Source organism: Microtus oregoni, unplaced genomic scaffold, assembly GCF_018167655.1.
Source record: "Microtus oregoni isolate MIOR12 unplaced genomic scaffold, Mior012 000017F_ref0000208, whole genome shotgun sequence".
Taxonomy (NCBI): Eukaryota; Metazoa; Chordata; class Mammalia; order Rodentia; family Cricetidae; genus Microtus; species Microtus oregoni.
In genome coordinates, this window is record NW_024543076.1 from 14,105,012 (window position 1) to 14,118,146 (window position 13,135).

The 13,135-nt window shown below is 45.5% G+C and overlaps 1 protein-coding gene across 1 annotated transcript in view; it reads right to left on the reverse strand.

Moving 5' to 3' along the window:
* Nucleotides 1-8,688: 8,688 nt before the first annotated feature.
* The window catches only part of Bach2 (BTB domain and CNC homolog 2), a 322,404-nt gene continuing 317,957 nt past the window's right edge, over nucleotides 8,689-13,135 (reverse strand). Inside the window, exon 7 of the mRNA XM_041667321.1 lies at nucleotides 8,689-10,135. Within this exon, the coding sequence (XP_041523255.1) occupies nucleotides 9,656-10,135 (480 nt within the window). The 3' untranslated portion in view covers nucleotides 8,689-9,655. The remainder of the gene's footprint in view (nucleotides 10,136-13,135) is intronic.

Sequence of the window (13,135 nt, forward strand, 5' to 3'; positions counted from 1 at the left end):
CTCCATCAGATCGGCCTGTAGGCAATAATGAATGATGTGAAAGGGCTGGGTCCACTGTGGGCAGTGCCACCCTTGAGCGGGTGGGCCTGCGGTGTAGAAAACTGTAACCTGTAAACTAAAAGAAAGCCTTCCCCTCCAAGTTGGTTTTGATCAGTGTTTTATTACAGGAACAGAACACACTCTAACACCTTTTCCTTCTTCCCTTTCTTGGTAGCTTTTGTTTACTCATCTGTACCTGCCTTGTAAGTGCCCAGTCTCTCCTTTCCTTCCCTCCATCCCTCTCTACACCCACCCTCCTTCCTTCCTCCTTCTTTCCCTTTCTTCCCTCCTTCCAAACATGATTTCAATATGTTACCTAGGCTAGTCTTCATCTCTTGGCCTCAAGTGGTGTCTGTTTCAGCCTCCCAAGTACTTGGTATTTCCAGGTACCTATTGTGGCATCTGGCTTGGGGATTCGTTATTTCTCATGGAAATAACTCCAGCACCTACTTCTTAACCAACCCTTCTCCCCAACACACCTTTCTTTGTTTCAGTCCTGTGATTACAGCATCAGGTAATATTGGTTGAGATAGATTATTACTTATTTTATGATTTTTTAATTAACATTTTTGTGAGGTACAAAATAATAGGTTTCATGGGACACTTTCATACATAAATATCACGTGCTTACCTCATAGCCATCAATAATCACCCTCTCCTGTTTCCCTATCATCCTTTCTTTTTTTTTTAAATATTTATTTATTTATTATGTATACAATATTCTGTGTGTCTGCCTGCAGGCCAGAAGAGGGTGCCAGACCTCTTTACAGATGGTTGTGAGCCACCATGTGGTTGCTGGGAATTGAACTCAGGACCATTGGAAGAGCAGGCAATGCTCTTAACCTCTGAGCCATCTCTCCAGCCCCCCCTATCATCCTTTCTTGTTTGCACCTCTCCCTCCTATTGGTCCTCCTCGTCCATCCAAATAGTCCTTTTATTTTTGGGTCATGTATATATGTGTGCATTTAAGGCTAGATTCTGAAAATGAGTGAAAACACAATTTGTCTTTCTGAGTCTGGCTTATTTTGTTCAATGCAATGATTTCCAGTTCTATTCATTTTTCTGTAAATAACATACTTTTCTTCCTTATGCCAGAATAAAACTTCATTGTGTACGTACACCATACTTTGGTATTGATCCATCTGTTGGTTATCTAGGCTGTTCCACATCTTGGGTATTGTGGAGAGTATTCAGGAATAAATATGACTGTGCAATTGTCACTGTGGTGTTGACATAGCACCCTGGAGTGGCATAGGTAGATCTTACAGTAGTTTTTTGTTTTCTCAGGCCTCTTTATGCTGATTTCCATAGTAGGTTGACTATATTCTCACTAGCCGGCGAGACCTCTTCTCCACCCATCCTCATCAGAATTTGTTGTTTGCTTTCTTGACTGTGATGCGATGAATTCTCAATGTAGTTTTGATTTGCATTTTCCTGATGACTAAGGATGTTGAACTTTTGTACTTCCTTGCCCATTTAATTGGCTGCTATGTGTAATTTGTGTGTGGGGTAGGTGGGTGGGTACATGCATGTGCACCTGTTTGCATATGTGCAGAGGCCATGGTAGGGCACCAGGTATCCTCTTTTGTCATTATCCACCTCATTCCTTCAAGTCAGGGTCCTTTCCTGACCTTGGAACTTGTGGTTTCCAAGTAGTCTGGCAGTCGGGCAAGCCTCAGTGATCCTCTATCTCTGCCTGCCCTGCTCAGTGTTGGGGTCACAAAATTGCATGGAGACCACACTCGTTGTGTGGCTGCTGGGATTTTAACTCTGGTCCTCACATTGTGTAGAAAGGGCCTTTGTTTGTTGAGTCAGCTCTTCCGCCGTTTCAAACAGTGTCTTGGAAATAGGGTCTTGGCAGGTAAGGGCGCCTACCACCACCAAACCTGGCAGTTCACAGCTTCGGATTGTGCTCCTTCCGAGTCTTCCAAGAAGCTAGGGTTATAAGGGTGCCGCCCTGTGCCTCACAATAGTATGTATTCTTTGTCGGAGAGATGCATCGGTAATCCAGGAAATCAACCGTCTTCCTCCCTCCCTGTCCTGGTTAGTTTTTTTATCAACTTCACACAAACTTGAGTCATGCGGGAAGAGGGAACTTCAACCAAGGGATTGTCTGCATCTGATGGAACTGTGGGCATATCTGTGGGCGTTTTCTTGATTACAGATTGATGTTGAAGGCCCAGCACGCTGTGGTCAGTGCCACCACTAGACAGGTGGTCCAGGGTTGAATAAGGAAGATAACTAAGCAGGCCAGAAGAACTGAGCCAGTAACAATATTCCTCTATGGTTTCTGCCTCACTTCCTGCCTTGAGCCCTGCCCTGGATTCCCTCAGTAATGGACTGTTACCTAGATATCAAAAGCGAAATAAGCCCTTTCCTTTCTAAGTTGCGTTTGGCCAGTGTTTTATCACAGCAGTATAAAGCAAGCTAGAATACTCCCTCTATTTTTATTTACAGTAATGGAAATTGAACTGAAAGCTTTGTACATAGCAGGCAGGTATTGCACCACTGAGCTACACTCTTACGACGGGTCTTTCTTTACATAGCTAGTTCTCTAATAATGACATGGAGACTTTTTTATTAATTATGAAAACTTGGCCTTAATTATGCTTGTTGTGGGGTATTTGTACACTCTGAAAAAATGTATTGCTCTGATTGGTCTGCCCACAATGCAGAGTACATAAAAACTAAAGACACTGGCCACGGAATACATCTTCCTAGCTTGTGTGTATTCCCTGACCACAGCCGTCAACTTCTGTCCTTGGTAAAACCATCACACGTGCTGTTTGTTCGCCGTTACGTTCTCATTTACTCTCACTTAAATCGTCGAGATGGCAGCCTCGTTGTTATAATTTTAAAAAAGGTGGGTGAGAAAGAAAGAGACGCCATAGGACAGGGCTCACGTGGAAAGTTTATTAGAAAAGGAGAGAGAAGGGACAGAAAAGGGGACAGAGATGGGGCAGAGATTGGTCCCTGGGGACAAGAATGGTAAGAGAGAGGGAAAGGGTGGTGGGGAGAGGGGGAGTGGGGAGAGAGGAGGTGGGCAAGGCCCACTTTTTAAAAGGGAACATAGCGAATGTGTGCAGGAGGTGCTCTTAGTGGCTGCAGCTGAGGGTATCCTGTCAGGACCCCAAGGGCAGGCCAGTGTGGATGCCTGAATACTAACACTCACTATGTTCCCATCCTGGTCTTCAATGTGTATGTGAACATTTAAGCATCACTTTATTTTATTTTATTCTTTTTAAAGATTTATTTATTATGTATACAACATTCCTTCCATGTATGTTTGATGCCTGAAGAGGGCACCAGATCTCATTATAGATGACTGTGAGCCACCATGTGGTTGCTGGGAATTGAACTCAGGACCTCTGGAAGAGCAGTCAGTGCTCTTACCCTCTGAGCCATCTCTCCAGCCCCCTAAGCATCACTTTAATCATGTAAGCATCGCTTGAGAGTGATGCTGTTTCAGCCTCTGGAGTAACTGGACTTGGGTATGTGTCACTACACCTGGCTTCTCTTTAGTAAACCCTCGATGTAATTGTAGATTCACGCAGAGTTGTAAAAACGGCGTTTATTATCCACAGTAGCGTTTGCGCAGCTACAGTGGGATATCAAAAGTGGAAGTGGTTCTAACATCTGTTATCCAATTTCATGTGCAATGGGATTTCTTAAAATTCATGTTAAAAATAGCATTATCCTCTTTTTTTTTTCTTTTCTTTTTCTTTTTTTTTTTTTTTTTCTGAGTCAGGGTTTCTCTGTGTATATTTGTAGCCTGTCCTGGAACTCGCTCTGTAGACCAGGCTGACCTTGAACTCACAGAAACGTGCCAGCCTCTGCCTGCTGGGAATAAAGGCGTGCACCACCACAACCTGGCACGTTACTAAATTCTTAAGATTTCTCATTTGATCAGTCAGGAAGCAGGGAAGGGTCCAAACCACAGGGCAAAAGATGGCCTTTTGTGGAGAAAACTTGAGGTTTTCTACTCTGCAAAATGTAACGCAGGATCAGAGACTTTTACAATGCAGAATGATATGTCTTTATTTCATCAACAGAAATGGCGTCTAGACAAAATTCAGTTAACACTAGCAATTCAACTGAGTGATTTTTTTTGCACAAGAGTGTATTTACAACGAGTAAATGAAGTCTCAATTCATTAATCCATAGCAATGCTTTTCCCCAAAAAGGTAAAAATTCTTAGTTACAGAGAATAAGCATCAACAGCCATCTCAATATCTTTACAAGAAAAACCACAAGAAAAACCACAATCACTTAGGAAAAAATAAGGCCAAGCGTAAGAACTTGTACAATAAAATGATGCGTTGAATTAAGTTACATTAATCGCATAGAATCTGTGTAAAAAGTTATGTAGAAAAACACCTGATGTAACCTGTTACAGTCGTTGACCAGTTATGAGAGGTACGGAGGGTTATACAGGTAGATATGTGTGAAAACTGTCCGTATTGTTTGAGCTGGGGAGGAGGAGAGGAGGGGCTGCAGCCCCTTGCATACACTGAGAAGACCCTGTTTTGCATATGGCCTCTGGAGTTCGTAAGGCATATATCAGAGGTGCACTTGCATCAGACTGGTTCTGGAACAAATTCCCACAGGCCCTCTTGCCTTGAATGGCTCACTGTGTCTATTGAGTACCTGAAGCTCCCAAATGCATCTGCAATCTTCCTGATAAATTCATTACAAGTGCCAGGCTCTTGTGTCAGAGTGTGAATGGGCATCCCAGCATTGCCACAGCCAAAATACGTGGTCAGGACCCAAGGGGAGGCCAACTCTTTGCCCCCAGAGACATGTTTGGTAGAAGATTTAGCACCCATCTGTAGGAAAACCCATTTTTGTCCAAGTTCCTTCACTTTTTCCTGATATATATGTTTGATTATTCCCATGGGAGCGTTTGGCACTGAGTGTGAGTCTACCTGAAATGAGCGGTCTTGATACACTTCCATGAACAGCCATTGTTTTATCTGAGGTCAATAAACTGGAATGAAAATGAAAGCCAAGAGTTTATCCATCGCTTGATAGAGAAATGCATACATCATGCCACAACATCAAACCAAAGCTATAAAAGTTGGCCTCTGCAACCAAGTGGGTATTCTTCACAAAATGGCAGCATCATTTCATATTACAATTAAAATGCACTAATAATTCACTCGTTATAAATATGATCTCCCAGGGTGGAGTGTAGGAAAATACTATACAATTACTTTGCAAGTAATGTTTTTGCACCATCAGTTGAATAATTTACCTTTGATCTGCTACGACAAGTCTCTTCAATGTACAAGTACTATTTGCACACACTACTTATGCACAAATATATCCTATGCTACAGCATCAGTCTTTTGACACTTGGGTCATGAGATGGCTCGGGCAGTATTATACATTTTGAACACAAAATAACTCCATGCACAGACTTCCTTTATGAATACCAACCCTACAAGGCATTTGAGGACTGACTCGCCAGAAATGGAATCTGCAACAAAATCCTCAAGGAAATACAAACTCATGATACAACAAAGAGCTTTATTCTTTCAAAATAATCCCTTACTTTAGTCTGCTGTGTGTGTGCGTGCGTGCGGTGGGGGTGTTGAGGAGGGAGAGAGAGATCTGAGGAGAAACCTTGATTCTTGCTTTCATCGAGATCCGAGAGTCCCCCTCCACTGTAGGCAACAGCGGAGCAGTTTGGAGTCAACAATCAACAGCTTCTGGTTTAAGCGGGCCACCAGAAATACGCTATCAAGGACAGACTGACTCATTTGGGAGGACTCTGTGATTCCATTGGCTGCAGAACAGCCCCTGGGGCAAGACTGGGCAATTTCTGAAAAGGTTTATACTTTCAAGCCTTTGTATGCTTCATCTTTTCTTCTTTAGTGGCAAACCATAAGCTATTAGAACACAAGTGTAGGCTTCAGCCAGTCCTCCACACAGGTCCTGCGTGTGCCCTGGAGCTCCTTCCAGGAGAAGGGGCAGTTAGCACACTAGTCACTAGCCACCTTAAACCTTCGTTGGCAAAGTAATGCAAGGATTACATCCAGAATCATAGTGCATGTTAAGAAGCAGCATACCTTGAGAGAGACAGCAAATAAATTACTTGTATGACATAAAAATAACGTTTTTCTACTGCAGCATCACGCCTGACGCCTGAGTCATTGTTGGGGAACCTGGGAGAGAAGTAGCAGGATGGCCTAGTAACTTCGCCAACTTTTAAAAAAGTTTTTTTTATAACTGCTTTGTTCCAGAATCAGGAAGTCATGAAGTTTCGACTTTATCCAAGGCACCCCCAGATAACGCAGAGAAATAAACACATAGGGCTAAGCACACAGCTGCCTACAGCCTGGGCAACCTGACACAGGGAGACAAAGGCTGCTCCAAGGGAGGGCTGCGTCTGGGAAGGATTCTGCCAGTCTTAGCGTCACCTGTGCCGGCCCTGGACCTTCACATTCACCCCTCAGCCTCAGGGAAACCCAACCAGGCTGTCACTGTGACCCTCCTATACAGCCTGTGATTGGAGTGTCCTATATCCTCAAAATAAAGACCTTCAAACATGCAACTAAATGTCCCCTTAATATGCAAACACTCTCCTCTGTTCTCGTCCCTTCTCTTTTCTATAGAGAGAACGAGACTGACTGAGGGACTCCAGGGAAGGACAGATTGGGGGTTTCTGAATTCTACTTGAAGAATTTAGATTCTGGTCCCCAGTGAGCCTTCCCTTTGAATCAACCCAGGTACACTTTTGATAAGCAATGGTTTGGAACAGTAACGGACAGATATGTCCCATGAGCAATTTACACACAGTCAGCTGCCGTTCCTGGTGGGTACTGAATGAGATCACTTGTTAAAAATACCAACGTAATAGAATAAGTTTTTAAGACTAGTTCCCATGGCAGAGATTGGGAGGAAGAAGAGGAAAAAAAATGGTGGAGAGGCTAATAGAAGGAAGAAGAGAGCGGGGTTAGGGCGGAGAGAAATGAGGAGACCCGGCCCCCAGCCCCCACCCTAGGAACGGCCACCACACAGGGCCGAGCTACTGGTGAGACAGAAACTTGGGGGTAAACTGTGGAATGTGGCACAGGAGCTGGGAAGCACAAGACAAGCCGAGAGGCTGTTCTGCGCTGCTGACGGCCCGAGCAGAAAACAAGCCTTTGTGTTTCTTTAGAAGAGGTCACTTCAAAAGGCAATCAGAGAGTTAAGAGAAAGAAAAAATACTGTCTGCTGACTCCTGCATGGTCATAGGCAGCTGTGGGCATCACGTGATTCACATTAGGTTAAATGCTAGCTTTACCAGCTTTTCACGAAGGCTGGCCTCCTGGTGAAGTAGGGAACCGTTGGACTAGACCAAGAAATGCCAACGGTGTGATGAGGATGGCAGTTCCTGCCCAGCTGTATCAAAATCTGTACACACACGCACACGCGCACGCACACGCACACACACGCACCCGCGCGCGCACACACACACACACACACAGACTCGAAACTCAGAGGCAGGTTTTAAAAATGGACCTATTTTAAAAGAAGTCATTTCCCCCTTAAATTCTACTGCACGAACCAACAGCTTCTGGTATTCGTACATAGTTAAACATTTAGCACTACTACTGGTACAGAAAGAAGCTAAAAATACTAGAACATATGTTGCCAGGGTTCTACCTTTGCCTCCTAGCCATACACCAACTTCCCCTTTCGCATGCAGCTTTAATATTGTCCAAGAACAATGTCACAGATGAGGAAACAAAGTCAACCAACTGTCTATCCCCCATGACCCTCTACCCCATCCCAACATCAGTTTTCCGGACAACTTTGCACAGCTGGAGTGGTCTCCAGGCTACCAAGCAAGCGAGAGAAGAAAGAGACCACTGGGAGGAGGGAGCTGACGCCTCCTTGGGGCACACATTCCGTAAACATGGCTTGGGCCAGGATACCTTAGTGCCAAGGAAGCTGCTCTCTAGGTTTGCAAGCCAACTAGGTTTTAGCAAGGGAAGCAGACTGTTATCTGGGGAGGAAAAGGTGTGTGTGGAGGGGAGGGTTTTGGGGGTGGGCAGAGGGCTCCTAGGGGTATCTGTTCAATGCCTTGAACGAAGTGGACTTTCAGAGAAGGGACAGGATGTGGGGGGAGACAAAACCCTCATGGTACAGGGAGCATCTGAAGAACAAAAGGAAAAGGGCACATTAGCCTCTGCCCACGTGGATCTCAGGCTCGATGCTGCTGTGTTCTTTCCTACTGTCACTGAGCTCAGTTAAAACTCAGGGGGCCGAGGCTATGATTCAAATACCCTCAGGTCTGGGCAGGAAAGCTGGGAGGCTGGCTGGTTAGCTGTGCCCCTCAGAGAAGCGGACATTTCTGAGCACACACGCATGTGGAGGCAGGAACGAAATGCCAACATGAACGGGATTCCTCCCTGGGTAAGGAAGCCCGTCTCCCTTGGCTTTCTTGTCACCTCTGCCTGTGGATTCTCCCACGCCACAGGATCCTGTTCCTTTGATATCAGTTCCGTGAGCCATCACATTCTCTCCCCACGTAGGAACTGAACATCCAGTGTCAGCGCTGATTTCTCTGCACTTCAGCTTTTACTTAGGGAAGGTGGGGAGTAAATGAGCTACAAAAATAGTCAAGCAGATTGTTGTCTACACATCCTAGGATGGGTTCATTATTTGGCAAGATTGTTTTTTTTTCCTACATAATTATCACCTGAGAGCTTTTTAAATGTTTTACTTTTTAACTAAAAGCAAAGAATATACAATATACTTGAGTTAGACTGAAGTTACAACTTCATTTAAGAAAATAGGTTTGACTCAAAACTCAGTGCAAGTGGCAAAGTTGGCCATTGCTGTACAGTATCTGTAACAACAAGAGAGAACACAAGGAGAAAAGAACAGACCCACGATACTCATGCGACACCATTTGGTGGTGTCGGAACCAAACCCACAAAAGTAAAAGGTCTGAGATTAAACCTTGAGAAAAAGCTTCCAACATTGAATTTTGTCTGTAAATAAGTACAGATTGAAACTGAACCGTGAAGCAAGAAAAATGACCGTGTTGACAGTTACAAAACCAGTTCTGGCATCAGAGACAAAAGAGGAATGTTGGAACCTGTTTTTTGTAAATGATAAACGAAGTTTCCAGTTTTAGGATGAGAAAATTGAGGCATGCAGGACTTTTGCATATGGATATATTTCATATATATTATATATAATATGTACAGTATAGCTATAAAACTTTGATGTGTATAGAAGCTGTCTTCAATGAAAAAAATTGAACATTCAGAAGAAATTCCTGAGATAGGGTTTGTGACATGGGCCACTGAGAAAAAAACATCCGTGGTTGGGTCTTAGAGGTGTAGTCTATCCCTGTGAAGTCTGCAATGAACCCACAGACAGACAGTGTCCGCACTGCTGTCTTCCTTGCCGGGGCAAGGGGTAGCACCATTGTGAAGGTAACCGGCACTCCTGCTTATGGAGAGGAGGGAATACTTCGAAACAGTATTGCTAAGACTGCTGTAGTGTGCACCAGATTCGCTCTTGGTCCTTCGAGACACAGATGAACAGCGCCACTGGCCGGCAGAGGAACGCCTGACCGGAGAGGTGTGAGGACTGGAGGCAGGGCTGACCATACCGGCTAGGCGTAATCTTTCCTGGGCTGTTCGTCTGTTGTACACTTCTCAGTCATTTCCTGGCAGAAGTCCACGGTCACGGACTGGCTCCTGGCTTCTAGAGGAGGTCCTCTTTCCGGGAAGGTCCCGGGGTCAGTGCCTTCCAATCTCCTCCCAGAGGTACAATTCTCAGAGGTGTTGGTGGGCACCCAGGGGAGCCCAGGCGCAGCTGCCCCTGGCTCCAGGCAGCAGGGGACATTTCCTCCTACTGCACACTGGGAGGGTGCAAGGCTCTGCTCGACCCCTAAAGGAGGGGGATTAACACTGGCTCCGGGGAGATCCATGGGTACGAGGACAGGGCAGTATCGGTGCAAGGCCTGGATCTGCTCTGGGCTCTGGATGTCTCGGCAGACCTCCTGTGAGAGGCAGGAGAAGTTGTCCAGGAGTTCCCCCATGCATGCTTTCAGCTGATTCCTTTCTGACAACAGCTTCTCTTTCTCACACACCTGGGAGGAAGAAACGAGAAGGCCTGATCAAGCCTGCGTGAGAGGACACGAAGTCTCATTTCAGAGGGTTCTCAAACCTTTGTTTTGGCATCCTGTATTGTAACCTAACTTCAGATCGACTAGTCCAGAATCTAGCACATTAAGGCACATTGTCCAGGGACTGTGGCTTTCACACACTTCTGCCTCACGTCACAGCTGGGCGGCTAGCTGCCTTACCACTTGGGCACTGACACCCAGGTGGTGTCCGAGTCAGTCACCGCCAACAGTAAAGCTGTAGAGAGTCAAGTGACATTCCCCTCTCCTGGAGTTTGGAGTTTGTAGGAACTGACTGGAAAACTCTTGGTTCCAAATCTTAGAGTCGAAAAATCTTCCCCTAATATGTTATTTTTGTGGGGTAAAAGTCAACTAACTGTTTGATATTTTTTTTTTTAATTTTCGAGACAGGGTTTCTCTGTAGCTTTTGGTTCCTGTCCTGGAACTAACTCTTCTAGACCAGGCTGGCCTCGAACTCACAGAGATCGGCCTGCCTCTGCCTCCTGAGTGCTGGGATTAAAGGCGTGCGCCATCACCGCCCGGCCTGTTTGATATTTTGAAAAAGATAGGGAAAAAAACAAAACAAAACAAAAGAGAAAAAAAAAAACAACAAACCAAACCAAAAACAAGCCAGCAAGCGTCCAGGGGTCAAGGGTGGGAGGGAGAGATGGTGGCGCACAGTGGGTTTTAGGCCCATGAATCTACTCAATACACTATGGCACTGACAGCACCCTGTGCAAACCCATATAGTGCACAATAGTGAGTGTGAACTCTAAAGCAGGGCGTTAGATGAACATGGTATGTGAACGTAGGCTCATCCTTTACAACAAACATTCTGCTCTTGTCAGGAGTGTCCAGAGTCAGGGACATTTGGGAACCCCCGATACTCCATTCAGTTTTGCTAGGAGTCTAAAACTACTATGAAGAAGAAAGTCTATTTACAGAAAAACAAGCAAGCAAACAAGACAGCTTATCAGCGACTTTGTGTGGTAGACCTGACCAGCAGACTCCCCAGCTTCTAGAGCTCAGCAGACTGGAGACAGCACATCCTCTGTAGGACACTGGGAACCATGCTCTGAATCCTGAGCAGGGATCATCCCTGGGTACTGGATGGAGGGGCAGGGGCAGACATGTGGAGTCTGTGCTCTAATATACTGGCCCAAGGTTCTAAGATGTTTTTCCTATTAAACAAAATTCCACATATGCTCCTGGGTTTCTTACCCTTGTCACCCCCTGAGAGATGAGTTTAGCCCCAAAGAGGAGACAAATTCAAGTTATACTGTCAATATTTGTGTGAGGAAGTGTGGAGAGGGTTCATGACACTCACACATTATAGTTATATATATCATTTTATCTATATCTATATATATCAGAGCCCAAGAAACGGGGTGTCTGTAGCTGTGTGGGGGGAGTGGTAGCCAGCCCTCTGCCAGTCTTGCAGGCAAGCTGAGGCAAGCTTGGAGGAGAAGTGAAGCGGGGAGAGAGGAGCAGGTCTCTGACACAGGAACTGTGCATGGCCTGATATGAATGCAATCTGGCAGGCAGCGTGGGTATGTGTGCTAGAGAGATTTATACGGGGAAAGGACACCTGCTAAAATATTTATAAATTTATCTAGAAAACATGTTTTAAAAATGAAAAATAAACAGATGTACAAGTGCAGCTTGAGAGAAATACATTATGTGCATCTGCAAACTAGGGAGCTGAGCACGTGGGAGACATGGGGGTGGGAGCAGGAACTGAGTACAGGGCCTGTCGGGAACGGTGCCGCAGCGGACCAGGCTGGCCGGCCCTGATCACTCAAGTCAACCCCGCCACTGAGTCATAAGCGAGCGGGTCCAGTGACTTGGCCTCCTCTCCACTGAACCCGGGGGTCTAAATATGAGGGCCAGTGCGTTCTGGGAAAGGAGTCTGGGGCCCTTCTGTTGCGACCCCTTGGTCTAGGCACTACCGCCTGTGGGCCTGCCTACTCATTTAAAATTTGTTCTGGACACTTCGTGGGAGAAGAAAATAGGGTAGCTTTCCTCAGAAAAGGAAGAACAGCCTTGGTTAAAGCCAGGGAACCTCGGGGATACATGCCTACCCTACCAAAGCCTGGGAGGCAGAGGCAGAGGCAGGAGGCCTGCGTTTAAAGCCAGCCTGGTCTACATAGGAAGATCCTCTTGTAAGAAACCAAAGCCGAAGCCAAAGACCCTACTATGAATCTCTAAGTCACAGGTGTACAGATGTGTGTGGATGGACATGTGGAACTCTTATTCAGCACTGAGGCAAGAGGACAAGAGTTTTTTTTTTTTTTTTTTTTAACTTGATACAAGCTAGCATAATCTGGGAAGAGGGAATGTCAATTGAGGAACTGCCTCCATCAGACTGGCCTCTGGCAAGTCTATGGGGGGTATTTTATTGATTAATGGTTGATGTAGGAGGCCCCAGTCCACTGTGCATGGTACCGGTCCTGGGATGTATACGGAAGAAAGCTGAGCAAGCCAGTGAGCACGGCTTGCTCCGTGCCTTCAGCATTGGCTCATGCCTCCAGTTCCTGCTCTGACCTCCCTTCACAACGGACTGTGATAGGGATGAATATGCCATAATACTGTTCCTGTCTCAAGGTGCTTCTGGTGGCGGCATTAGAAAGCAAAATAAAACACAGAGTGTATTATTTAAGACCTGGAAAATGCTGACGGAGGGAGAGCAGTGTTGTTTTGCTCTTTCAAATGAACAAACCAATAGAGTGTTTTAGATATTTGCCAGGTATATAGCTTAGATCTTTACTGTGTGCTCAGAATCACACAATTACATGGGCCAAAATGCTCGATATGAGAATTTTGAGGCATAGGAGTAGAGAATTACTTTAGAAGAGTCCCTGGTCTTTATATGCATACAGTAGATATACTCATTATAACACACAACTGGAAAACGAAAAGAACCAATTTCATAAGGAACTCGAAGGATATAACACGCGATGACACGCC